The sequence below is a fragment of the Neoarius graeffei genome, chromosome 17, assembly GCF_027579695.1.
Source record: "Neoarius graeffei isolate fNeoGra1 chromosome 17, fNeoGra1.pri, whole genome shotgun sequence".
Taxonomy (NCBI): domain Eukaryota; kingdom Metazoa; phylum Chordata; class Actinopteri; order Siluriformes; family Ariidae; genus Neoarius; species Neoarius graeffei.
Window position 1 is genome coordinate 70,687,663 of NC_083585.1, and position 24,241 is coordinate 70,711,903.

General features: G+C 44.8%; 2 protein-coding genes across 4 annotated transcripts in view; both read left to right on the top strand.

Annotated features, from left to right (window-relative positions):
- rps8a (ribosomal protein S8a) overlaps positions 1-24,241 on the top strand; it is a 403,017-nt gene that overhangs the window by 303,350 nt on the left and 75,426 nt on the right. The gene's annotated exons all lie outside the window — the stretch shown is intronic.
- Positions 10,004-24,241, top strand: part of hectd3 (HECT domain containing 3) — a 38,982-nt gene continuing 24,744 nt past the window's right edge. Inside the window, exons 1-6 of one of the 3 annotated variants that reach the window (XM_060897957.1) lie at positions 10,004-10,555; positions 11,861-12,021; positions 12,096-12,188; positions 12,279-12,414; positions 12,759-12,880; positions 13,401-13,514. In XM_060897957.1, the coding sequence (XP_060753940.1) occupies positions 10,199-10,555; positions 11,861-12,021; positions 12,096-12,188; positions 12,279-12,414; positions 12,759-12,880; positions 13,401-13,514 (983 nt within the window). In that variant the 5' untranslated portion in view covers positions 10,004-10,198. The other 2 variants (XM_060897958.1, XM_060897959.1) reach the window with 2 other exon arrangements.

Here is a 24,241-nt window from a genome sequence, read left to right on the forward strand (position 1 = left end):
ACACGGGGAGAACATGCAAACTCCGCACAGAAAGGCCCTCGCCGGCCCCGGGGCTCGAACCCAGGACCTTCTTGCTGTGAGGCGACAGCGCTAACCACTACACCACCGTGCCGCCCAGTCAGGAAAATCTGTTTGTAAAATTACGTTATAATGACCAAATACAATGAAAAGTATTTTTCCAGTCTCACCTGTGAAAGGTAATCCCATGTGATCTCGTTTGGACGGTAAACCTGTTGGTACAGTTAAACGCAGCACATGAATGAGGCATCTTTATTCTCAGAATCGCCACTTTGCCACATCCAATTTGGCGGCGAGGATGACGTATGATTCTACGCAGAAGGCGGCGTCTATGTTTATGTCTATGACTTCCGGGTTGGCGGGATTCTCGCAATGCGGCGTGCGCATGATCAAAAGTGGAACGAAGTCTCGCTACCACAAGATAACGCGCGATTTCATAAGACTCTTTACTGGCTGTCGTGGGAATTGATTATAGCTCTAGATAAATATTGAAGTTTTTTTAAAGAATCCGTATAACTTTATTTATACGCCCATATACTACGTTTATTGAATCAAATCCGTATAAAATACGGACATTCCGTATAGGTTGACATGTATGCCTGTTCTGAGACTATGACCTATGCTGCAGGAAATAAGAGCAGCACCTTCCCGAGTGGGATGGATACCGTCCCGCCCTAACAGGCCAGCAGTGCCCTCAAAATTAGCCCAATTATCTCTAAAGCCCACACTGTTTTCAGAGCACCACCTGGACAGCCAGCAGTTCAGCGACCATAACCTGCTGTAAGCTACATCGCCACGCCGCATTGGGATGGGGCCAGAGCATACTACAGCATCGGACATCGCCTTCGCTAATTTAAACACCTCTACAAAGTTACTCTTAGTAACCTCAGACTGACGAAGGCGTATATCATTAGCTCCTGCATGGATAACTATCTTTGAGAACCTGTGCTTGCCTAGGACCCTAAGATTACCTGCTATGTCCGGCACCCTGGCTCCCGGTATACACCTGACTAAAGCTGCTGGTGCCCCTAAAGGCTGAGCTAATTTCACGTGCTGTATGATAGAGTCCCCTATAACCAGAGGTGAGTAGAGTAGCCAAAAATTGTACTCAAGTAAGAGTATTGTTACTTTAGAATAATATTACTCAAGTAAAAGTAAAAAGTAGTCATCCAATTAATTACTTAAGTAAGAGTAAAAAGTACTAAGTGAAAAAACTACTCAAGTACTGAGTAACTGCTGAGTAACTTTGTTTATTGATCAGGACGTCATAACAGGCAGAGATTTCATATATATTTCACACAAACTGTGTGTGTAGTTCTGTATATTAACAATAACAACAAGAAGCTCAAGGCAGTCTGCACATAAACCATAACACTGTGTGTGTGTGTGTGTTCACTCCATGAAGTGACTGTTGAGCTTTAACAGCAGCTGGCTCTCAGTTTTGCACTGTGAAGCTGCGACCTTTTAGCCGTGAACAGGTGAAAACAATAATAAATTAAATATTAATTAAATCTTTACAAAGTAACATAATAAAAAAACAATGGGTAGAGGTTACAAAGAAAAAGAAGCTCAAGGCAGTCTGCACATCAACCATAACACTGTGTGTGTGTGTGCGTGCATGTTCACTCCGTGAAGTGACTGTTCAGCTTTAACAGCAGCTGAACATCACACGTAATATCTCCTCGTACGAAAAAGACTGAAAATAATCCTGTAAGATGCAATCAACGATGTTAATCCTTTCATCTCCCAAAAAGTTGTTTACTGGCTCCATCTCGCAGAGGAGTTAGCAAGTGGAAGTAACCAGCAGAAAGGTTGCTAACTAGCTGCCAGTGCCCAGCTGGGCTGGGTGGTGGTGGGGATTGCTAGCAAGCGGTCAAGCTAACAAGCTAATGCCCTTCCTTTTGTGAACAAGCACTTGTAGACAAATAATAAAACAAATCTCACAGAAAAAAACACCTAAAGTCTTCACAAATCTCTCTAATCCACAACAAATACAGCAGCTTGAAAAATGGAGATTTCACAAACGATATGTTAGGCGTTTTGTTATTTAGTAAGTTTTCACCAGTCTTCCATTCCCAGTTTTTGACCAGAGCCGTGTACAACTGTAACGCTATTGAGGAGCTGACATCAGGCGAGCAACCTTATTTTCATGAGCATTTTTTGGTTTCGCATCAATAAAAAGTGATTGTTAGGAAGATTTTTTGTAGTTTTATTTCTTGGTTCTCTGGTGTGTGTGTGTGTGTGTGTGTGTGTCTTGCCGTCTGAGGCCGCAGTGCGTCAATACATTTCCACAAAACAATGTATTTTACAGTTATTTATGATGTTACAACAGGGCTAACGTCTGCCTACGAACACAGCCAAAAGCGCACAGCCTACTGACCGCAATGTGTTTCCTCAAATTCGGCGTTGAGTTTTTATAAGCTGAAACGTCCACTGGTTTGGGGAGACACGTGACACCGCTTAACATTATTATTTGTTGTTGTTTGGAGAGTGAACATGGTTTGTATGTGTGGCCGGGCTGTGCCTCTTCAGCTTGATGAGAAACGCTGGCCGCTGTCTCTGCCATTTTCCTTCTGCTTCCGGGCTCTTTTCTACCTGGACTGCTCTTGCCGTGGGAATTTTGTGTGCAGGCGCGCGCGGCGGCTTGGCTCTGTTTGATTGGCGAAACGGAGTTAAACCATAGCTCCTCCCACTATGGCTCTGGCTGCTACATGTGATCGGTGAGATGCGGTCATGTGACAGAGCCTCTGCTGGAAGTCTCGACAAAACATAAACAAACAGACCACGCATCGCACGGATCAATAAAAATAAAGTAGCGAGTAATGAGCAGAATATAGCCCAATGTAACGGAGTAAAAGTACCGCTTCTTCTTCACAAATATACTCAAGTAAAAGTAAAAAGTATGCTGCATTAAAACTACTCTTACAAGTACAATTCATCCAAAAAGTTACTCAAGTAAATGTAACGGAGTAAATGTAGCGCGTTACTGCCCACCTCTGCCTATAATCAGAGCTCTTTCAGGTTTCTCAGTGGGTGCATCACTAAGGAGAGCAAACCTGTTTGACACGTGAAGTGGAGAGGAGTGGTGCTCCCGTGGGCGAGCCTCAGCAGTAGCTTTGGCTCTACGCTTATGCCGCCGAGTCGTCACCCATTCGCCCCGCTGTAAGGGCTCTAATGCCGGAGTTGGGGGATTACTAACTCCATCTTGGGCATCCAGCCTTTCCTCTGCAGAAACTACACTGTTCTCATTCTCGCTGGCCTTCTCTAAAGCCTGGATACGCGCTTCTAACACTGTAATCTTCTCCATCAGAGAGCTAACTAATCTGCACTCATCACAAATAAAGCTATCACTAGCGACGGAGGAAGAATGACTAAACATCCTGCACTCAGTACACTGAACAGGCTGAAGATGTGCCATGATGAAAAGATTCACGTACCTTAATCAAAGAGCTGTTGATATTAAAGCAGATCCGATGTGGATGGCCTCCGCTTGTGGTCTTTACGCAGGAGGAGAAAGAAAAAGAAAGCTCCCAGTCTTGGCATTCTTACGAAAAAAAGAGAGAAAAAAGCGGAAAAAGGAAAGCGATGGTACAATAAAAATGAAGAGGATACTGGAAAATTATCTGTAGAATTTTTTTTTTTTAAAGATTAGTATTTAACGCCAACACTCGCGGAAAAAAGACTCGTTGCAAACAACTCAGGAACCAGGAAGTGCATAGCACAGAATGTGCATGCGCAATTGCTAAGATTTGCATTGGGAGTGATGAAGCTGGACAGGATTAGGAATGAATACATTTGAGGGACAGCCCATGTTGGATGGTTTGGAGACAGCAATTGAGATGAGATTGAATTGGTTGGACATGGGCTGGAGAAGAGATGCTGAGTATATTGGGAGAAGGATGCTGAAGATGAATCTGGCAGGAAAGATGGACAAAGGAGCAGCCAAAAGAAAAAGAAGAGGTTAGATTGAAAAACCTTGTTGAGATGTTTTTACTAGGTACAAAAACGAGCTCCAGTTTTTGAAGAATGCAGCAGCCAGAGTCCTTATTAGAACCAGAAGACTGAGTGACTTAGTGCTGTTGGACCAAACAGTTATTGTACTTATTTGAGAGGAACTACCCAATCAGGAGGGTGGCATGCTGGTGTAGTGGTTAGCACTGTCACCTCACAGCAAGAAGGTCCTGGGTTCAAGTCCAATGGCCAATGAGGGTGTACCCTGCCTCTCACCCATAGTCAGCTGGGATAGGCTCCAGCTTGCCTGTGACCCTGTACATGATAAGCGACTACATATAATGGATGGATGGATACCCAATGAGGAGCTCCCCCGATAACTACATGCATTCAAGGTTTTGGGGGGTTTTTTTGTGTGTGTGTTTGGACTTCTGAGGTGATATTAAGCTGGCTTGCTCATGTGACATTAGCAGGAAATGATAGTGAAGATTTTTGACACTTAGACACATCAAAATCATGCTGTATTTCCTCTGTCGCATATAGGCTCAATAAAGCCTGGACTTTACTGCTGGTCTGTGGTGTTTTTTTTTTTTTTTTTTTACTTCCTATGGACAGAACAAAAGTATCAAAGACATGGTAATCAAATCTTCAAGATTCCACTTGCTTCTGATCTGACTAATATATTTTGTAACCTTAGGTCTTCCCCAGAAGACCACTCAAAGTGAGATAAGTAGATAAATTTTGCATGTTTTTTTTCAATCCCATGCTAACATAGGAGAGATTCCGGCCAACAAAAGAGTCATTACTGCAGGAACACACAGCTGGAACACTATTAATGACTAGTTGAGTAGGAGGAGACTCCAGTCACAATCGGGACAAAAGACACAATAAAAGGCCACTGTTGCAGAGCATCTAGATGTTGGTGTATGCAGTTTGGAGATAATGGTAGATACAGGAGCAAGTGTGGTACTTATGGGGCTTTTTCTTGTAAGTAGTATAGCTGCATCCCAGTTACCTATGAAACTGCTCCTTGTGGAGCCCACTTTGTAGCCGCAGACACCTGGCCAGGTTGACAAATGCCAAGTGTAAGGCTATGAAAGGGTTCCTTGTAGAGAACCTGGTATAAAGGCAACTCAATGCAATGCTGTAAACTGTTATGATGGCCAGGTGTGTTATTATGGTAAAATGGGTAAATTCTGGTGTTCTATTTCATTTGTTAAAAGGTAAAATTGACTTCTTATGAAACTTTTTTTTTTTAAGTTCTTCAGGAAGAGCTGTTGCTGCAGCAGAAGGGTGCTCTCCTGGTGCAGCAGGAATAGTGTCTAGTGGAGGTGTGATCTTTACCGAAGTTTAGGATGAATTTGTTTGAATAAAGATGCCCTATTTTAATTCTGTGGCTTGACTGTTTCTCAACACTGTCCATGTTGGCTGTGGATTTTGTAAATGCTTTATCCTTGAACATACTTGATGCAACAGATGATTCCCTGGCAAATTGGTTTACCTGTTTCTTAGTGCAACGCGAAAAGCTACACATTTTATTCTAGACAAACTAGGTACAGGAGTGTCCAATCTTCTCCATTAAGGGTGAGTGCAGGTGGTTGTTCCAATCAAGCAGGAGCTCCATCATCTTGCAGCTTTAGCTCAAATTTTCTGAATGGAGGACTCTGGTAGGGTTCCTGCTCAATTGGACTGCAATTACACTGGCCCTTTTGTGGCTACATTGAACATCTTTGGAATAGGTTTTACTAGAATTAAAAGAATATGGTTCTTGCCTGGGTTCCTCTTTTCTGTAGAGGTGGGGTGTGTTTTTGTTTGGGTCCTACTTAAAGGGATCCTCCAGTGGATTTTCTCAATTTTGTTTTAAGTAAAAGTAGTCACAGACTTCAAAAAGCAAATTAATTTGCAGAGCCCAACTAGTGTTCAAGAAAAGATGAATTTCCTTTAAAATGTCAGATGGGCTTCCTGCAGTGGTGACGTCAGGTAGTGGTCACTTCAATTTAATGACAGAAACTTCTCAAAGTGGATTAAAACAAAAAATTGGTTTGTTTACTTGGATGCCTCAAACACCTACTGATTTAAGAACTGCAAAAAAAAAGTGGTAGTTTTTTTTTTTTCTTGATCTGTGGTTCTGAAAGCAAGGTCTGATTTCACATGTGTACACATGCGTGTCTTGTACCTCTAAACAACAGTAATCCTCTTCATAAAAATGGGTTCTTTGGAGGAAAGTTCAGAAGCTTTTAAATGCTGTATTTGGCAGACAAAATAACTACATGTTTAAATCTCTTTTTCTAAGAGAAACTTAGTTCATTGGTAAGAGGAGTAGGGTTTTATATATTAAAAAAAAAGCCTTATTGGGTGGGATAAACAAGTTTTGAACTGGACATTGTTTTTGGAAGTCTGTCTTCCCAAAGTGCTTTCAAACATCTAGTCCAAACCTTTTTTTATCTCAGTTCTAGAGGAAGAACTCAATGCTTCAGGCCCATTTCCCTGCTCTGTATTGTATCAAAAGTCCTTGAGCGCTGCGTCTACAATCACTGCTTCAGTTACATTTCACCCTTCATCTACAATCACTGCTTCAGTTACATTTCACCCTTCATCTACCATCTACAACACGGATTCCTTAAGGGAAAGTCTACTGTAATGCAACTTGTCGAAGTCTATCATGACATTGTGAACAAGTTAGCAGTAGGGGATGACACTGATGTTATTTATCTAGATCTCTCAAAGGCTTTTGATAAGGTCCCTCACCATCTGCTCTTGTTCAAACTACAACAGTATGGGATTGCAGGTCCTTTGTTGAAATGGTTTGAGTCCTACCTGGGTGGAAGACGACAACGCATTGTCCTTGAGGGTGTTACCTCCTCTTGGCTGCCGGTGACATCAGGGGTCCCGCAGGGATCTATCCTCGGACCCCTGCTGTTTTTGATTTACGCAAACGACATGCCAAACTACGTGCAGCATGGTTCGGATATTGCCCTTATGCTGATGATTCCAAGCTCTACCGCTCTATAGAGTCTGCAAGTTCGTCTCTCTCCTTGCAGTGTGACCTTGACTCACTGTACAATTGGAGTATAGAGCACGGTATGGAGTTCAGCGCATCTAATGCTGCTTTTCCACTACAAACGCGGCTGAGCCGTGCCGTGCTGAGTCGAGCTGAGTCGGGCTGAGCGGGGCTGTTGGAGTTGCATTTCGACTACAACCGCGCTGAACCGTGCTGGCTGGAAGTGGGTGGACACATTGGGTGGAGTTAGCGAAAGTGGGTGGACGTCACGTGATGTCGTTAAGCAGCGCAAACAGTGACATCAGTGACAGTGGCGGAACAAGTCAGAGCCGGGCCGGGGGCGGGGCAAATGACCGGGCCCTTTATTAAAGCTTATCATAACATCATTTTAGGTTACAAAATGTCCGCAACTGCGGTGTTTACCAATTTCAACACTACCGGGTGCAACTATGTTATTTAGTACATCAAGTCCTTCAAACGAACATGTAACTCAGAAACAAAAAACATTAGGATACTGTACATGGCTCATAATAAAACATCAATAGCCTATACTGCGCACATTATTTGAAGGGCATACGAATGAGCGCTCAGAGGTTGCAACGGTGACAGGAAGAGTCAGAAATAAAAGGAGGGCGGTGCAAACCTCACTGAATGCACTGTGTTTACCAATTTCAACACTCCGGGGTGCAACTATGTTATTTTGTACATTAAGTCCTTCAAACGAACATGTAACTCAGAAACAAAAAAACATTAGGTGACATACTGTACATGGCTCATAATAAAACATCAATAGCCTACTGCGCGCATTATTTGAAGGGCATACGACGAGCCTTGCGCTCCGCGAACTCGTCCACGATGCTCTGTATGTCACTGATTCAGTGATCTTTTAAGCAGTAGTCTCACGACCCGAATAGTAAACAATAAACATGGAGGACATAGAGTCGTTAGTGTTGCTGGTCTTGGTGCTGTGGCTTGTTGTCACCGACAACGCCAACAGATACTGGCAAGAGCGTATAGATGAGGCGAGGCGCATAAGGCTTCAGAAATTCTCGTAATTCGTAATTCTTCTTCTTCCGGGTTTGCGGTGTTTACAGATCCCAGCGCGCTCGCGGGGCGTGTGTGGGCATGTGAGGACACTCCTCCTCACCAATCAGTGCACAGGGGAGTGTCTGCTCACGCCCCCAGCCTCACTCGGCACGGTTTGGCTCGCTTCAGCCCCACTCCAAAACGGTGCGAGTTTTAGGGGCTAAGCAGGGCTGAAGCGAGCTGAGTCGTGCTGGTTTTTGGTAGTCGAAACGCGAGCCATGTCGGGCTGAAGTGAGCTGAAAAAGGGTAGTGGAAAAGGGCCATAAGTGTAGGGTTATGCATATGTCCAAGAAGCGTTCGACAAAGCGTCCACCGCACTGTTACCAGCTGTGTGGCCGCACTTTGGATGCAGCAGCGCAAGTAATAGACCTCGGAGTCACTGTAACAAACGATCTGTCCTGGGGTCCACATATAGAGCTCATGTGTGCAAAAGCTAACAGGATGCTTGGGCTGGTGAGGCGGGTCTGTCACGACATCTATGACCAAAGTACAAGAAAATTGCTTTATTGCACCTTAGTTAGGCCTCGCCTGGAGTACGCCTCAAGCATATGGTCACCTTCAACTGCTAAGCACAAGGCTCTTTTAGAGAACATTCAGCGCCGTGCCACAAAGTTTATCCTGAACTACCCCCCTGATGTGTCCTATACCGATCGCCTTAAGTCGCTCAGTCTTCTCCCTTTAGAGTATCGCCGAGAAATCAGTGACGCTGTCTTGCTTTACAAAATCAAAAACGGTACTGTTAGTGATAGTTTAGCTAGTTTGCTCGTTCCAACTACATCTAGATATTGCACCAGAAACTTCCATCCAGCTGATCTCCGCTTCTTCTTCAATCACAAGCAAAACTACTATCGGAACTCTTACTTTCCAAGAACTGTTAAATTATGGAACAGCCTTCCATCTGCTATAAAATTCTCCCCCACGCCAATCTCCTTCAAAAGACAAATATCTGTTCACTTCTTTGAGAAACTCGCTTTGTACCATCCTCCGTAATGTATGATTTTTTTCCCTCCCCTTTTTTTTTTTACTATTCTAAATGCGTCATAAGTCTTTATATTTTTGTAATCTGTGGGGGTTGAATGTCAATTGGGGCTTACGCCCTGTTTTCTTCTCCTGTCACATTTGTATCTTTTTTTTCCCCCTATTTTTGCTATACACATGTATATATTTATTTTTTTTGTTGTAATTTATACTTTGTGTAATCTATATTTTATGTGGCAAATAAATTTAACTAAACTAAACTTTGTTTGTCCTCTAACTAAATCCTCGGTTTGTCTCTGTCCTGTTAGTTTTTACACATGTATCTTGCTCAGAGTACTTTTTGTGCAGTATCTTTTCATACTTTTGTTTCAGTATGTACCATATTTTTATTTTACATTCTATAGCTTCATTTTGCCATTTGACTTTATGCACCACAATGGAAAAGTTTCACTTTTTTGTGTCTCCATGTATTTGATGTGTTTACGGTGGTTTGTATTTCTATTGAACTGACTAAAGTCAGTCAGTCGTGTGGACCAATCAGAGTGCGCGCTTTCAGCCGGGTATTCGGACCAATCAGAGTGCGCGCTTTCAGCCGGGTATTGGGACCAATCAGAGTGCGCGCTTTCAGCCGGGTATTCGGACCAATCAGAGTGCGCGCTTTCAGCCGGGTATTGGGACCAATCAGAGTGCGCGCTTTCAGCCGGGTATTGGGACTCCCCCTGACTCGGACAGCAGATTGAAAGTGTGTAAATATGGCAGTACTTTAATTACATTGACACGTTAAAATTCAGTGAAGACACTAAAGCTAATCAGAGTAAAGCGGGCAGTTTTAAATCTAGAGTTAAACGCATTCTGAGTGTCGGGGATCCATAACGCCAGCAGAGCGACAAGCGCTGTGAGGGACAGGACTTCCTGACTCGCACATAAACCGGAAAGGACTTTACTTCCGGCGTCGCTGCGACGTGATGACGTCATGGCGGAGCGCCCTTTGGACGCGGAAGTTGTGAGGTGGTGCTGCAGGAGAGCGCGCGCTGGGCGGAAGCGGGTTGAACTGGATTAGTGCGGTGTAAACGCGCTGCTCCGAACAGCTCCGCCGCACAGGGATGATCGCAACAGCGAGCTGAAACCGAGTCTGCTGCTGGATAACCAAGGCGGAGTGGCGCGATGTCCCCGGGCTCCGAGCCGCACCTGCTCCTGGGGAGGATCCGCTTCATCACCCGCTGCACGGAGTGCTTCCGGCGGAGCGAGCCTCTCCCGGACAGCCTGTGCTTCGTGCCGAAGGAGGTGTGTTATAAAGTGTGTCGAGACTCCTCGTCCAGCTCGGCTGCCTCCTCTTCCTCAGCCTCCGCAGCGGCCGCAGGGAGCGGGGGCCTGGCCCTCATCCCCGTGTGGGACAGTCCGCATCAGGCCCCCAGCAGGAAGTCCTGCAAACTCACCATCGAGCCCAAGAAAGGCACCTGCATCCGGACCTCCGGGGAGGAGTACTACAACAGCCACGGCCTGTGGGTCAGAATCACTAAGGTACCGTTCACCCTCAGAACCCAGTCAGCAGCCACTTCCGGCTCCGCTTCCCGCGTCATTAACGGGATTCCAGCACAACACGGCTCGCGCTCTGACCCCGCCTCTCATTCAGGACTTTGTACTTCCGGGTGTGTGACGTCACTGCGCTGGATGTTTCCATACTGAGTGGCAATCCGAGAATAAAACACGCGTGTTACTGTGAGCACTGCAGTGGGGTTGATTCCTTTTATACCACAACAGTCTGCTAATGATTACAACATTTTGTTTGCTCAAAAAAAACCCCTTTTTTTCAACCAGTTGATATTTATGTTTAGCTCCTGTTCTCGCTTACACTACAGCAGCTACCGGGAGTCGATCCCTCACCAATCTGTTCCCAAGGAACCGCAAAGAAGTGAAACTTCTGGAAATCTCAACATGACATATCCGGCACATAAAAATCTCTCAGCTCTCCTGCCCCCAATGCAAAAACAATCACTCCGCTTGTACATAAACATACACGTTCAGAGAAATCATCATCATCAAGTGAGTAACATTAATAACATATACTGTAGGGCCAATAATGTAACTTTACCGCAGCACATTAAACAGTTATTCCACAAAATCGAGTCGTACATGAGCTGATGGCGCTATAATCCGATTGTACGACGAGATTGAGTGGGATAACTGTTTTATTCTCTTCGCGTTCACTGGATTTTGAGAAACGGCATTTTTTATTTTTTGCGAATCTGATGATTAAAACCTTTTGTATAAAACGTCCAACGAAATCGTTTGCCGTTATAGAGGATTAATCACTTTCTGACCAATCAGAGTCTAGAACTCGACACACTTCCTTGTATTGTTATGCCAGTTAATATGTATTTTAGCAGTTTTGCATGTTGTAATAATAATGTTGTAAATTAGTTGTTGCAAAAACATTGTCATATCACATGCAGTGAAATACCTGAAGACAGTTTCCCAGAATCCAGCACCCGCCATGAGATTTAGGAGTTTGATTTAACAAGGAAAAAATAAAGGAAAATTAAACCAACTGCACAAAGTTAGATTTTTAAAATCTGAGTACTGAGGATAATAAAAGTGTATCATGATAATATATCAGTTTTATTGCCCAGTGTGGTTATAACACATGATTAGATTGCGCACTTGAACCAAACAACAGTGAAGGGAGTTGAACTGATTTTGTGCCTGCCTGTTGCTTTGTGTGCCACACCTTATTCTCATTTGACTGCGTTTCATCTCCAGCTCTCAAACAAATGACTGTTAAAGCAGCACAAATTTAACATGTGCTTTATTTGTGTGTGTGTTTAGGAGCAGATGGAACAGTACCGCAGTGGTGTGGATTTGGAAGAAGGCTGGATTTTGGCGTGTAAACACACAGAAGGAGGAACCCGACTGGTTCCTGTTGAACACCCCGACTCAGTGAGCAGGCAGCAACAGCTGTTTGGCTTTGACCACAAACCCTGCAACAGGTGTGTGTGTGTGTGTGTGTGTGTGTAGGATTTACTGATGTTTCATGTTAAGCTGATGTTTAATGTGTTGTTAGGTGGGAGGAGGTGGTGGATGCAGAAAACTGTTTCCACCTCGGGGCTCGACCCAAAATCGCAGAGAGAGACGAAGCTGCAGTGCAGAAACTCAGGTGAGTTTAGACCAGGTGATTTAAGGTGATGTGTGTAGGTGTTAGTGTGTGTGTGTGTGTATAATACATTGTGTGTGTGCGTGCGTGCAGGTACATTCCTCCCACCTGGACGTTTGAGTGTGATGAGGATCTGGTTCATTATTTTTATGATCATGTTGGGAAAGAGGATGAGAACCTGGGCAGTGTGAAACAGTGTGTGAACAACATCGATGTCTCCTCCTGCCCGGTACACACACGCCACTATGTTACATCATGCTACTTTACATTACATTAGAATGTTAGTGTTACAGCATGTTACGTTACAAGGTTACACTTCGTTACATCGCTCTACGTTATGCAACATTACCTCATGCTACATTACAGGGTTACAGTGTTAAATTACATCACACTACATTGCAATGCTACACTGCATTACATTACCTCACGCTGCATTACGTTATGCTATGGTACAGTGTTACATCACACTACATTACATCCTGCTACATTACACTACCGTGCATTACATTCTGGTACATCAGTGTTAGTGTGTGTGTAGAATGTGTGAGAGTCAGTGCGTGTGTTTTTGTGAAGAAGGACCCGAGTGGAGGTGCTGCGTGTCTTACTGACGGAGACACAGAGACGTACTGGGAGAGTGACGGCATGCAGGGACAACACTGGATACGCTTACACATGAAGAGAGGAACTGTGGTCAGGTACACGCGCGCGCACACACACACACACACACACACACACACACAGTCGAACTGGAGCATGTCACTTTGTTTTTCCAACATGAGCGGGATTCAGTGTTAATTACTGAACACATCCAGGAGGGTTAATAATAAGTGAAATGCCTGAAGACAGTTTCCCAAAATCCAGCACCCGTCATGAGATTTAGGAGTTTGATTTAACAAGAAAAAAAAATAAAGGAAAATTAAACAAACTGGACAAAGTTAGATTTTTAAAATCCGTTCTTAAACACACCTGAGTACTGAGGATAATAAAAGCTTTAAAGAAATAAAGAAGCTGACTAACCCACATTAGCCCTGCATTAACGGCGACTGACCCCATTTAATGGCGATTTAACGCCTACTGACCCCACAACACTTTAATGATTACTTGTAGCACTGATCTCACTGCTTCATTCCCAATGATTTGCTTTTTGCGTTTCTTGGTTGAAGTGTTCCTTCACCGTGTTTGATTTATTCCTTTTTTTTTTTTTTTTATTTTCAGCAAGTTGATGTTGAGAGTGGATTCGACGGATGACACCTACATGCCCAAACGTGTGACAGTGTACGGAGGAGAAGGAGACAACCTGAAGAAATACAGTGACATCACCATTGAAGAGTGAGTTCCTCTGAAAATCACCTCCTGTTCGGAATAAGATTAAAAGCACAGTATTCCAGCCCTCTGTCTGTGGAGGAGAAGAAGTGAGAACAGGAACCAACTCAACATTAAATGCAACTATAAACAGAGAAAAAGTATGACAAGCTTTTATTTAATGAGTAAAAAATAAAACTGTAGGAATCAAACGCTTGGGGACGTGCTGTTATTGGAACACGGTAGCAGTAACTCTGCTCCATCACACCACCCCTGGATATTGATTATATTCCTACAACAGCATGACACCTGCAGTGTTTATTCCCTTCTCACACACGCGGGAGCTGAACAGAGGAAATGAGGGTGTGGGGTCTCTGCCCCTGGTCCTGAGCTAACGCTGCGTTCACGTTGGTGGGTGTTTAATGTGTGTGGAACCACTGACAGGTTGGTTTGGATATAAATTACACCTGTGAATCGCATCAGCTTCGGCCGTGTCAGAATGAGGTGAGGGGTGTGCTTATTTTTAAAACGGGCTTATTTACAGGGAAAACACTGCAGTACCTGCAGCAGCACAACGAATCTGAGCAGCGGAAACCAGCAACAAACATGCGGATCTCAACAATACGAACACCGCCAATATTTTTACTTCTCATTTGTGTTAACATTAAACTTCATTATACTTCCTGTTGCATGTCGCATCACTTCCTGTTGCTGTAAATCACCAAATAATTCGGACTGAACGATTTTAGGAAGCTTTGTGGCCTCGATCTTTCAGCGTCTCAGCTATACAAATAGTCATAGCATGAATAAAAGACATGATGAGAAGTTTTAAAACATTTAAACCTGCAGATTTGTGTTCATGTTGTAGTTGGCATGGAAGTTTATATTTTAAATAAATATTGGTCTGATTGTTCTTTACTCAGAAATTCACCAAAACAACAACGACTCGAAGGCAGCAGAGCTGAAACCTCCTGTTCATCAGGTTTCGGTCACAATCTGTAAACTGTGATGTGATTTTCATGCCGTATTTGTCATATAGTGAATATAAAAGTCGACACACCCCTGTTAGAATTGCAGGTTTTTGTGATTAAAAAACAAACAAACCAAAAAAACCCATGACCAGTGCATGATAACTTATGAACAATATTTTGAGCACAGGTTTTTTTTTTTTTTAATATTATTGTGAACAATAGCAAGATAGAATACAATTCCACTTGGCCAATCATCTGGTTCACTGTAGCTCATCTGGTAGTGGGAGGAGTGGTCAGAAGATGCCTGTTGACCCTGCATTTAAAGGCCTGGGGGCCAGTGTCTACGGGTCCAACTACATGTTTTGGAAGGCTATTCCATACAAAGGCCTGGGGGCCAGTGTCTATGGGTCCAACTACATGTTCTGGAAGGCTATTCCATACCCAGACAGCAGTGTGGAGGAAGGTTCTGTCCAGGGTGCGAGTATTAGAGGCTGAGAGATCCAGGGCATAATCTGGCATAGCTGTGCATAGGTGGGTGGTTCGCCGTCTAGGGTATGGCGGGGGGAGCATATCCCGGAGATCCGTAGGGCAGTGGTGGGTGTGCATTTTGAACAGGACTGTAGCAGCAGCAACCTGTCTTCTGTGGCCAAGGCTGGGGATGGAGAGTTTTGTGCTGGCAGTGTCCTGGTCCACTCCTATAATCTTTAGGGCCTTTTTCTGGATGTTGTTGAGTAGGCCAAGATGTGTTGGTGAGACACTTGTCCAGCTGAGTGAGGCGTATTCCATGACACTGCGTACCTGTAGCTTGTAGACAGTTGCTCGGCTCTCCGTGGTGAGTTTACTGGCCACTCTCCTCAGCGCTACCAGTTTCTGACCTGCCTGTATGGAGATTTTGGTCAGATGTTTCGATTAGGACAGCTTCTTGTCTATTGTGACCCCCACGATGTCCAACTCATTGGCCATGGTCAACCAGTGACCATTGAAGTGCAGGTCCAGTGCAGATGGAGTCCTCTTTCTTGAGTGTAACAAACTTACACTTTGATGGCTCGAAAGTGGTCTTCCACTGGTCTCCCCAGATGGCGATTTGTTGGAGATCCTGGTTCAGGCTTGCCTCCACTTTGGCCTTGTCTGCTGGAGATCTGATGCATGCATACAAGGTTAAGTTGTCAGCATACGTGTACATCTCATTCTCACATACATCAACCAGGTCATCGATGAAGATAGAGGAGAGGGGCGAGGATCGATCCTTGAGGTACTGAGGCATTGATGGAGTAGGGTTCTGAGGCCTGGCCTGACAGGACCACTCTGATGGATCTGTTCGAGAGGTACAGTGGGGAAAATAAATATTTGATATACTGCCGATTTTGCAAGTTTTCCCACTTACAAAGAATGGAGAGGTCTGTAATTTTTATTGTAGGTACACTTCAACTGTGAGACAGAATCTAAAAATAAATCCAGAAAATCACATTGTATGATTTTTAAATAATTAATTTGCATGTTATTGCATGAAATAAGTATTTGATACAATAGAAAAACAGAACTTAATAGTTGGTACAGAAACAACTACAGAGGTCAGACATTTCCTGTAGTTCTTGACCAGGTTTGCGCACACTGCAGCAGGGATTTTGGCCCACTCCTCCATACAGATCTTTCAGGTTTCAGGGCTGTCGCTGGGCAACACGGAGTTTGAGCTCCCTCCAAAGATTTTCTATTGGGTTCAGGTCTGGAGACTGGCTAGGCCACTCCAGGACCTTGAAATGCTTCTTACGGAGTCACTCCTTAGTTGCCCTGGCTGTGTGTTTTGGGTCATCGTCATGCTGGAAGACCCAGCCACGACCCATCTTCAATGCTCTTACTGAGGGAAGGAGGTTGTTGCCCAAAATCTCGCAATACATGGCCCCATCCAGCCTCCCCTCAATACAGTGCTGTCATCCTGTCCCCTTTGCAGAAAAGCACCCCAAAGTATGATGTTTCCACCCCCATGCTTCATGGTTGGGATGGTGTTTTTGGGGTTGTACTCGTCCTTCTTCCTCCAAACACAGCGAGTGGAGTTTATACCAAAAAGCTCTATTTTGGTCTCATATGACCACATGACCTTCTCTCATGCCTCCTCTGGATCATCCAGATGGTCATTGGCAAACTTCAGATGGGCCTGGACATGTGCTGGCTTGAGCAGGGGGACCTTGCGCGTGCTGCAGGATTTTAATCCATGACTGCGTAGTGTGTTACTAATGGTAATCTTTGAGACTGTGGTCCCAGCTCTCTTCAGGTCATTAGCCAGGTCCTCCCGTGTAGTTCTGGGCTGATCCCTCACCTTTCTCATGATCATTGATACCCCACGAGGCGAGATCTTGCATGGAGCTCCAGACCGAGGGAGATTGACAGTCATCTTGAGTTTCTTCCATTTTCTAATAATTGCGCCAACAGTTGTTGCCTTCTCACCAAGCTGCTTGCCTATTGTCCTGTAGCCCATCCCAGCCTTGTGCAGGTCTACAGTTTTGTCCCTGGTGTCCTTAGACAGCTCTTTGGTCTTGCCCATGGTGGAGAGGTTGGAGTTTGATTGAGTGTGTGGACAGGTGTCTTTTATACAGGTAACGAGTTCAAACCGGTGCAATTAATCCAGGTAATGAGTGGAGAATAGGAGGGCTTCTTAAAGAAAAACTAACAGGTCTGTGAGAGCCAGAATTCTTGCTGGTTGGTAGGTGATAAATACTTATTTCATGCAATAACATGCAAATTAATGTGATTTTCTGGATTTTTTTTTTAGATTCTCTCTTACAGTTGAAGTGTCCCTACGATAAAAATTACAGACCTCTTCATTCTTTGTAAGTGGGAAAACTTGCAAAATTGACAGTGTATCAAATACTTATTTTCCCCACTGTAGCTTTGGAGCCATTGGAGCAGCTTTCCAGACACTGCTCTCGAATAGAGTTTGGCCATCAGACCGTGATTCCACACTTTGTCAAATGCCCCCTGGATGTCCAAGGCTACGACGCAGACTTCCTCGCCTGAGTCTAGGGAGTTGTTCCACCTCTGGCACAGGATGTTTAGGAGGTCAGCCGTGCTGTGTTCTGGTATGAATCCAAACTGTCTGTGGGAGATGAGATTGTTTTTGAGAATGTATCTCTGTAGCTGTTGGTTCACTGCTGATTCCATAACCTTGCTGATGACTGAAAGCAGGGATATGGGGCGTTACTTGGATGGGTCCGCTTTTGAGTCTTTCTTGTGCACTGAAGTAACAGAGACTACCTTCCACTGATTTGGGAAGAGTCCACTTGAAAAGCAGTGGTTAAAGAGGTGACACAGGGGGCTTGTGAGCTCTGCACCACATTCCCTAAGGACTCTGGTGGGGATTTCATCTGGTCCAGAAGCTTTGTCCAGTTTGAGTCCTTTCAAGAGCCTCTTGATGTCCTTAGGTTTGAATGCAATGGTGTCGATTATGCAGGAGGTGGATTGCTGGATTTGAGGTGCCGGGGCAGTTGCATCTTGGAGATGGCATTTTTGTGCAAATGCTTTGCAGAACACTTCTGCCTTTTCGTGGGCAGTAATGTGGGCTGTGTTGTTGTGGATAATGACAGGGATGTCAGAGGTAGCAGCTCTCCCGGGGAGAGAGAGTTAACAAGCCTCCACCATCTCTTGCCGGTCAGGTTATTGCCGGTGAGTTCCTTGGTGAGTTTGGCATTGTAGTTCAGCTTAGTTTGCTTCTCTGTCTGACTGAATATGTGTCTGGCATCTGCAAACTGCTGCTTATTGGTGGGCGAGTTGTTGCTTTTAAGCTCTCGAAAGAGACGCCGCTTCTTTCTCGCAGCTCTTCGGCAGTTCTCGTCGAATCATGGTTTGTCTCGTTTTTTTTGGTGACAGTTTTGTTGGGGATGAACTGTTCCATGGCGGTCTGGATGATTTCTGTCATCTGGGTGCACATGCTCTCAGGATCTTCCACAGAGAATACCTTCCGCCAGTCGGTGCCTGAAATGAAGCCTCGCATTCCCCAGTAATTGGCGCTCTCTCGTACTGCCACACCTTTCTTTTGTATGGCTTATTTCTGTATGCTGGCAGGTCAAGCCTTACTTACTTACTTACTTACTTACTTACTTGGGCCCTTTGCCCCGATCGGAGTATAGGCCACCAATGATGTTCCTCCATTGCACTCGTCTCTGGGCCTTCTTCCTTAGGTCGTGCTAGCTGTTGCCTACACTCCTCATCTCCTCCTCTGTGTCCCTTCTCCAGCTGTTTTTTGGCCTTCCTCTCTTTCTTCCGCCCTGCGGATTCCAGGTTAGAGCCTGGTGTGTAATGCTGGATGGTGGCTTCCTGAGTGTGTGCCCTATCCAGAACTATTTCCTCTTGAGGATCTGGCTTCCAACTGGGTTTTGTCCTGCTCTATCCCACAGCTCCAGGTTGCTGATCTTGTCTACTTGATTTTAAAGATTCTTCTCAGACAGGTGTTTATGAAGGTTTGTATCCTGTGCTGTGTTGCTTTTTGTTGTTTTCCATGTCTCAGATCCATAGAGCAGTACTGACTTGACATTAGAGTTGAAGAGCCGGAGTTTGGTGGCTACTCGTATCATTCTAGTGGCCCAGACATTCTTCAGCATGATGAAGGCTGCGCTTGCTTTCCCTATCCTGGCTGTTACATCTCTATCCGTGCCCCCCTGACGGTCTACTACACTTCACAAGTACACAAAGGACTCAGCCTCCTTCACTTCTTCCCTTCCGATTGTGACTGTTGTGCTGTTTGTAGTGTTAATCTTCATGAGTTCAGTCGTCTTTTTGCTGATTTTGAGTCCTGTACTGACTGACTGTTGTGTCCAGATGAGTTGTTTTATCTTGCATCTGTTTGTGGTTGTGTGAGAGGAGTACCAGGTCATTGGCAAAATCTAGATCCTCTAGCTGCGTCCAGAGTGTCCACTGGATCCCCTTGCTCTTTCCTCTAGTAATTGTCCTCATGATCCAGTTGATAACCAGGAGGAAAAGAAGTGGCGACAGTAAGCACCCCTGCCGTACTCCTGTCCTCACATTCAAAGCTCTCTGTTAGTTGTCCTGCATGGGCTACTCTGCATTTCATGTCCTTGTATGTACTCCGGATTAGAGATGCAAATTTCTCTGGTATACCGTAGTGTCTTAGCATCTTCCATAAGGTGGCTCTGTCTATGCTGTCAAAGACTTTCTCATAATCTATGAAATTAATGTAAAAAGGAGAGTTCCATTCCAGCGACTATTATGATGCGTAAGGTGGCAATCTGATCAGCACATGACCTGTTTTTACGGAAGCCTGCCTGCTCATCTCGCAGCTTGGCATCCACTGCATCCCTCATTCTCTCTAGGAGTATTCTGTTAAAAACCTTCCCTGCTGTTGATAGAAGCATAATCCCCCTATAGTTATTACAATTACTGACATCCCCCTTCTTCGGTAGTTTGACAAGTATACCCTCTCTCCACTCGGAGGGAACCTGCTCCTCTTCCCAAATCCTACTGAAAAGATTATGCAGCATATTGACTGAGCTCACTATGTCTGCTTTGAGGGCCTCTGCTGGTATGTCATCTGGTCCTGCTGACTTCCCATTCCTTAGAGACATGATGGCCTTCTTAATCTCTACCTTTGTGGGTTTTCCAGTGTTGATGGGTAGCTCTGAGTCTGCAGGTGGAATGTCTGGAGGTGCTTCTGGGGCTGGTCTGTTTAAAAGCTCATTAAAGTGTTCTGCCCATCTTCTCAGTTGCTCTTCTGTTGTTGTGAGTGGGTTACCATCTTTGTCCCTAACAGGTTTGTCCACTTGTTGGAATTTACCTGCTAGCTTTCTTGTCGTCAGTTAGAGGTCCCTCAGATTTCTCTTCCCTGCTGCTTCCTCTGCCTGTTTAGCTAGGTCCTCAAAGTGGTCTCTCTTGTCCTTTTTGATGCTCTTTTTAACTTCTTTGTCGGTAGCTGTGTATGCTTTCTGTGCCTTTGCCTTCTCTGATCTTGTCTGGCTTGTATTCAGTGCAGATTTCTTTTGTTTCCTTGTTTCCAACTTCTGCAGAGTGTTGAAAGAGATCCACTCTTTGTATTGTGGTTTCTTCTTGCCCAAGACATCCTCACATGTGTCCAGCCAACACTTCTTGGCCTGTTGCCACTGGTTCTTGATATCTGTATCCTCCTCTTTAAAGAGTTCCTGCAGTGTTTGAAACCTGTTAGAAAGGCTGAGTTTGAATGATGTCCTTATTCTTGAGCAGGCCTACGTTGAGTCTTTTACGGGGATTGGTGGTTGTGGAGTGTTTCTTCAGCCTCAGCCATGCTGACATCACAAGAAGGTGGTGGTCTGATGACACATCTACCCCCCTCATCACCCTTACATCACTCCACAGTCTTCGGAACTTCTGGCTGATGCACATGTGATCGATCTGGTTTTCTGTGACATGGACGGGTGATCTCCATGTAGCTTTGTGGATTTGTTTGTGCATGAAGATGCTACCTCCTATCACTAGTTGGTTGAGTGAACACAGGTCTGTGAATTTTTCCCCATTTTCATTCATCTTACCCAGCCCTTGTGTTCCCATTACCTCCTCATGGCCTGTGTTATCCGACCCTATCTTGGCATTGAGGTCGCCCATAAGTAATGTGATGTCTTTGTTTCTACTCTTGTCCAACAGAGCTTGGAGTCGCAGGTAGAAGGCATCCTCCTTCTCCTCCTTAGCATCATTAGTAGGAGCATAGCACTGTATGACATTCAGGTTGATGTTGCTTTTCTTTGTAGCAAACTTGGCAGTAATGATGCATGAGCTGACAGGTTTCCAGCCGATGAGTACCCGCTGTGCTTCCTGTGCCAGCATCAGGGTGACTCCCTCTGAGTGGGGAGCTCCATCTTCTGTGTGTCCAGAATACAGTAACATCTCTCCTGTTACTAGCCTAAGCTGTCCTGCCTGCCGCCATCTTGTTTCACTCAGCCCTAGTAGAGAGATTTTGCAGTTCCTCATTTCCTTTGCTACTTGTGCTGTCCTCCCTGTTTCATACATTTGTTCTAACATTCCATGTACCTATCTTTATAGTTGTCTTGGGTGTCAAAAGGGGAGTCGGCCTTGCAACTTCCTTCCGGCTTTCCCTGCCTTGTATGGAGTCCCTTCCTTTCCCATGACGAGTTTTTCTCGGATTCTTATCATCGGTGCTTCTGTAACTCATCATCTTTTTTCTAGGTAGAGTAGTTAGCCCTACGCTAACCCTTTTTTACCTCGGGGATGAGGTGGTCCACATTTCGTCTGGCTTCTACCCCTTGACCTGTCCAGCATGGGTGACCCTGCCAGGAGTGCTATGCATTCCCGCTGGCATAGTTCTCGGGGTCATTAAGGCACTCAAGCCCTCACGCCACTACAAGGTGTGGACATTATGAGGGTCAAGCCTTACTAGGACAGGGTTATGGCCCAATGTTCCCACGTTGGCCAGTGTTGTGGATGCAGCTGGAAGGTCAGTCATGATGAGGTCTAGAATCTGGTCACCTCTGGTTGGAGTTGTCACGACTTGTTCTATTGAATGAATGAACCCTTTTATTATCACTAGTCACAAGTACCAGTGCAATTGACCATCAACCTGTCCTTACATGCACACAATTGACAGAGGGGGAGTAGACAGGACAGGAAGACAGGGATGAAAAGAAAAAATACAGAGTAACATGAGGAGAGGGGAGGAGAAAAAAAGCAACCCCTACACAATGCTCCTATGAGGAGTACACTGTGGGAACATAAGCACAAAATAACACAAGTACACTTTGCAACATGAAAACTCGGGGAGGGGAGGAGGTAGAGGTAACCCAGCGCAAGCAAGCAGCCGTCCACTCCTGCAGCCATGATGGCGCTGGTCACGCACCCGCTTGTCACACTGGGGGTAAAAGCGGTGACCGCGGGAAGTGGGGGAAAGAATATGAGAGCGTCTCGCAGCAGTGACCTTCAGGGGGAGATGTTGTCCCCGCAACGGCCTTGGCCGAGGCCAGTGCTGTCTAAGGGAGCCGAAAGCAGATAAGATTGGGGTTGTTTGGTCTTTGGGCGAGCAGACGCATTCTTTTACACGACCACTCTGTCTGTCCATTCTGGTCTCTGAATCAATCCATTTCCTTTGCAAAGCCAAAAGCTTCTCCATGATGTCATCCATGTTGTGGTTCAAGTTCTGAATAGCCACAGTCTGAGTGCCGACAGCTCTGCCCACCGCTTCAATCATGTCGGGCAGCTTTATGGGGCTTTGAACAGCTGTCACCATTGTCTGATTTCCTCAATAAACCAGGGCAATGCTTAATCCAATCAGCAAAAGTCCTGTAATCATGGTTCCGAATAGGTAGATGTCTTTAATGTCCTCCACAGAAAAACGTTCCGGCAGGACAGGTGGGTTCCCCCGAACCCAGGCTTCTCGTCAAGAAACTGTGTCAATTTCGTTAGGAGACCAGTTTATCAATTCCATGATTTTTTTTTTTTTTATGTTTATAGAGCAGTGCGGAGAGAGTCTCTTAAAAGTATAGACAGACGAGACAAAGGAGCACAAGCAGGGAAAAAAGGGAGAGGAGAGCAGAGGAATGCGACCGCCTTCCGTGAGAGCACGGAGAAGAAAAAAAAAGCCTCTAGACTTTCTAGCCTTCTAGGTCTAGACAGCTCGCAAGCTTCAGGGCCCGGTGGCCAGCTGCGTTAGTTGTTCGACTTCCTAGCCAATCTTCATGATGGACATTAAAATCTCCAACCAGCATGACCGAGTGAGCACCAAATTCAGCCATTGCGGGCAAGGTTTCGGTGTCGAGGTAATTGAAGACGTCGATGTTGGCGCTTGGTGGTCTGTAAACAGCTCCTATGTGGAGCTTCTGGGAGTGTAGAGTGACTGTAAACCACATCAGTTCAAATCCTTTTGGGTCTTTTTGTGCATCATGGTGGATGGCAATTCCATGCATGCAAAACACTGCAATTCCGCCCCCTGAAGAGTTTCTGTCTCTCCGACAACACATGGTGTATCCTGGAATTGCAATGCCCTTGCATTAGTTTCATGCCCTATTATAAAAGGGGTGTACATACTTTTACAAACAGGGTATTGTGAGGTCTTTTTTATTTGAAGACATAAAATCTTTTCTATTTGTTTTTAATTTTGTGTTCAGCATCGCATTAAAGTTGGATTTTTTTTTAAATCAGAAAAGTTCTGCCATTTTAACAGGGGTGTGTAGACTTTAATTTTTTTATATTTTTAATGTCTTTGTGCAGCAGTGTGATGTTAAACACACAGACAAGGTGTTTTATCATTTTAAAACTTTGCACCATCGTTGTGATTGTTGTCATGAGCAGCATATCAAATCAAAAACTCTGACCGAACTTTCACGAGCGTTTACACTGCAAAAAAAATCATATTAAGAGAAAATATCTTTAATATGCGTTAATTTATCTAATATTTGTTATTAGAAGATTATTACAACTCAAATGGGCGCTGTGTGAGATGGCTGCTTCTCCAGTAGCTCTGTAGTTTTTAGTTCTTTAAACCTCTTTTTTTTTTTTTCCCACCTTTTTTACTTTTCAGTTCTTCTTACGAAGACAGTGTGTTTTACGATATAACATGGATATATTTTACTTTAAAGGAACAGTCCACCGTACTTCCATAATGAAATATGCTCTTATCTGAATTGAGACGAGCTGCTCCGTACCTCTCCGAGCTTTGCGCGACCTCCCAGTCAGTCAGACGCAGTCAGACGCGCTGTCACTCCTGTTAGCAATGTAGCTAGGCTCAGTATGGCCAATGGTATTTTTTGGGGCTGTAGTTAGATGCGACCAAACTCTTCCGCGTTTTTCCTGTTTACA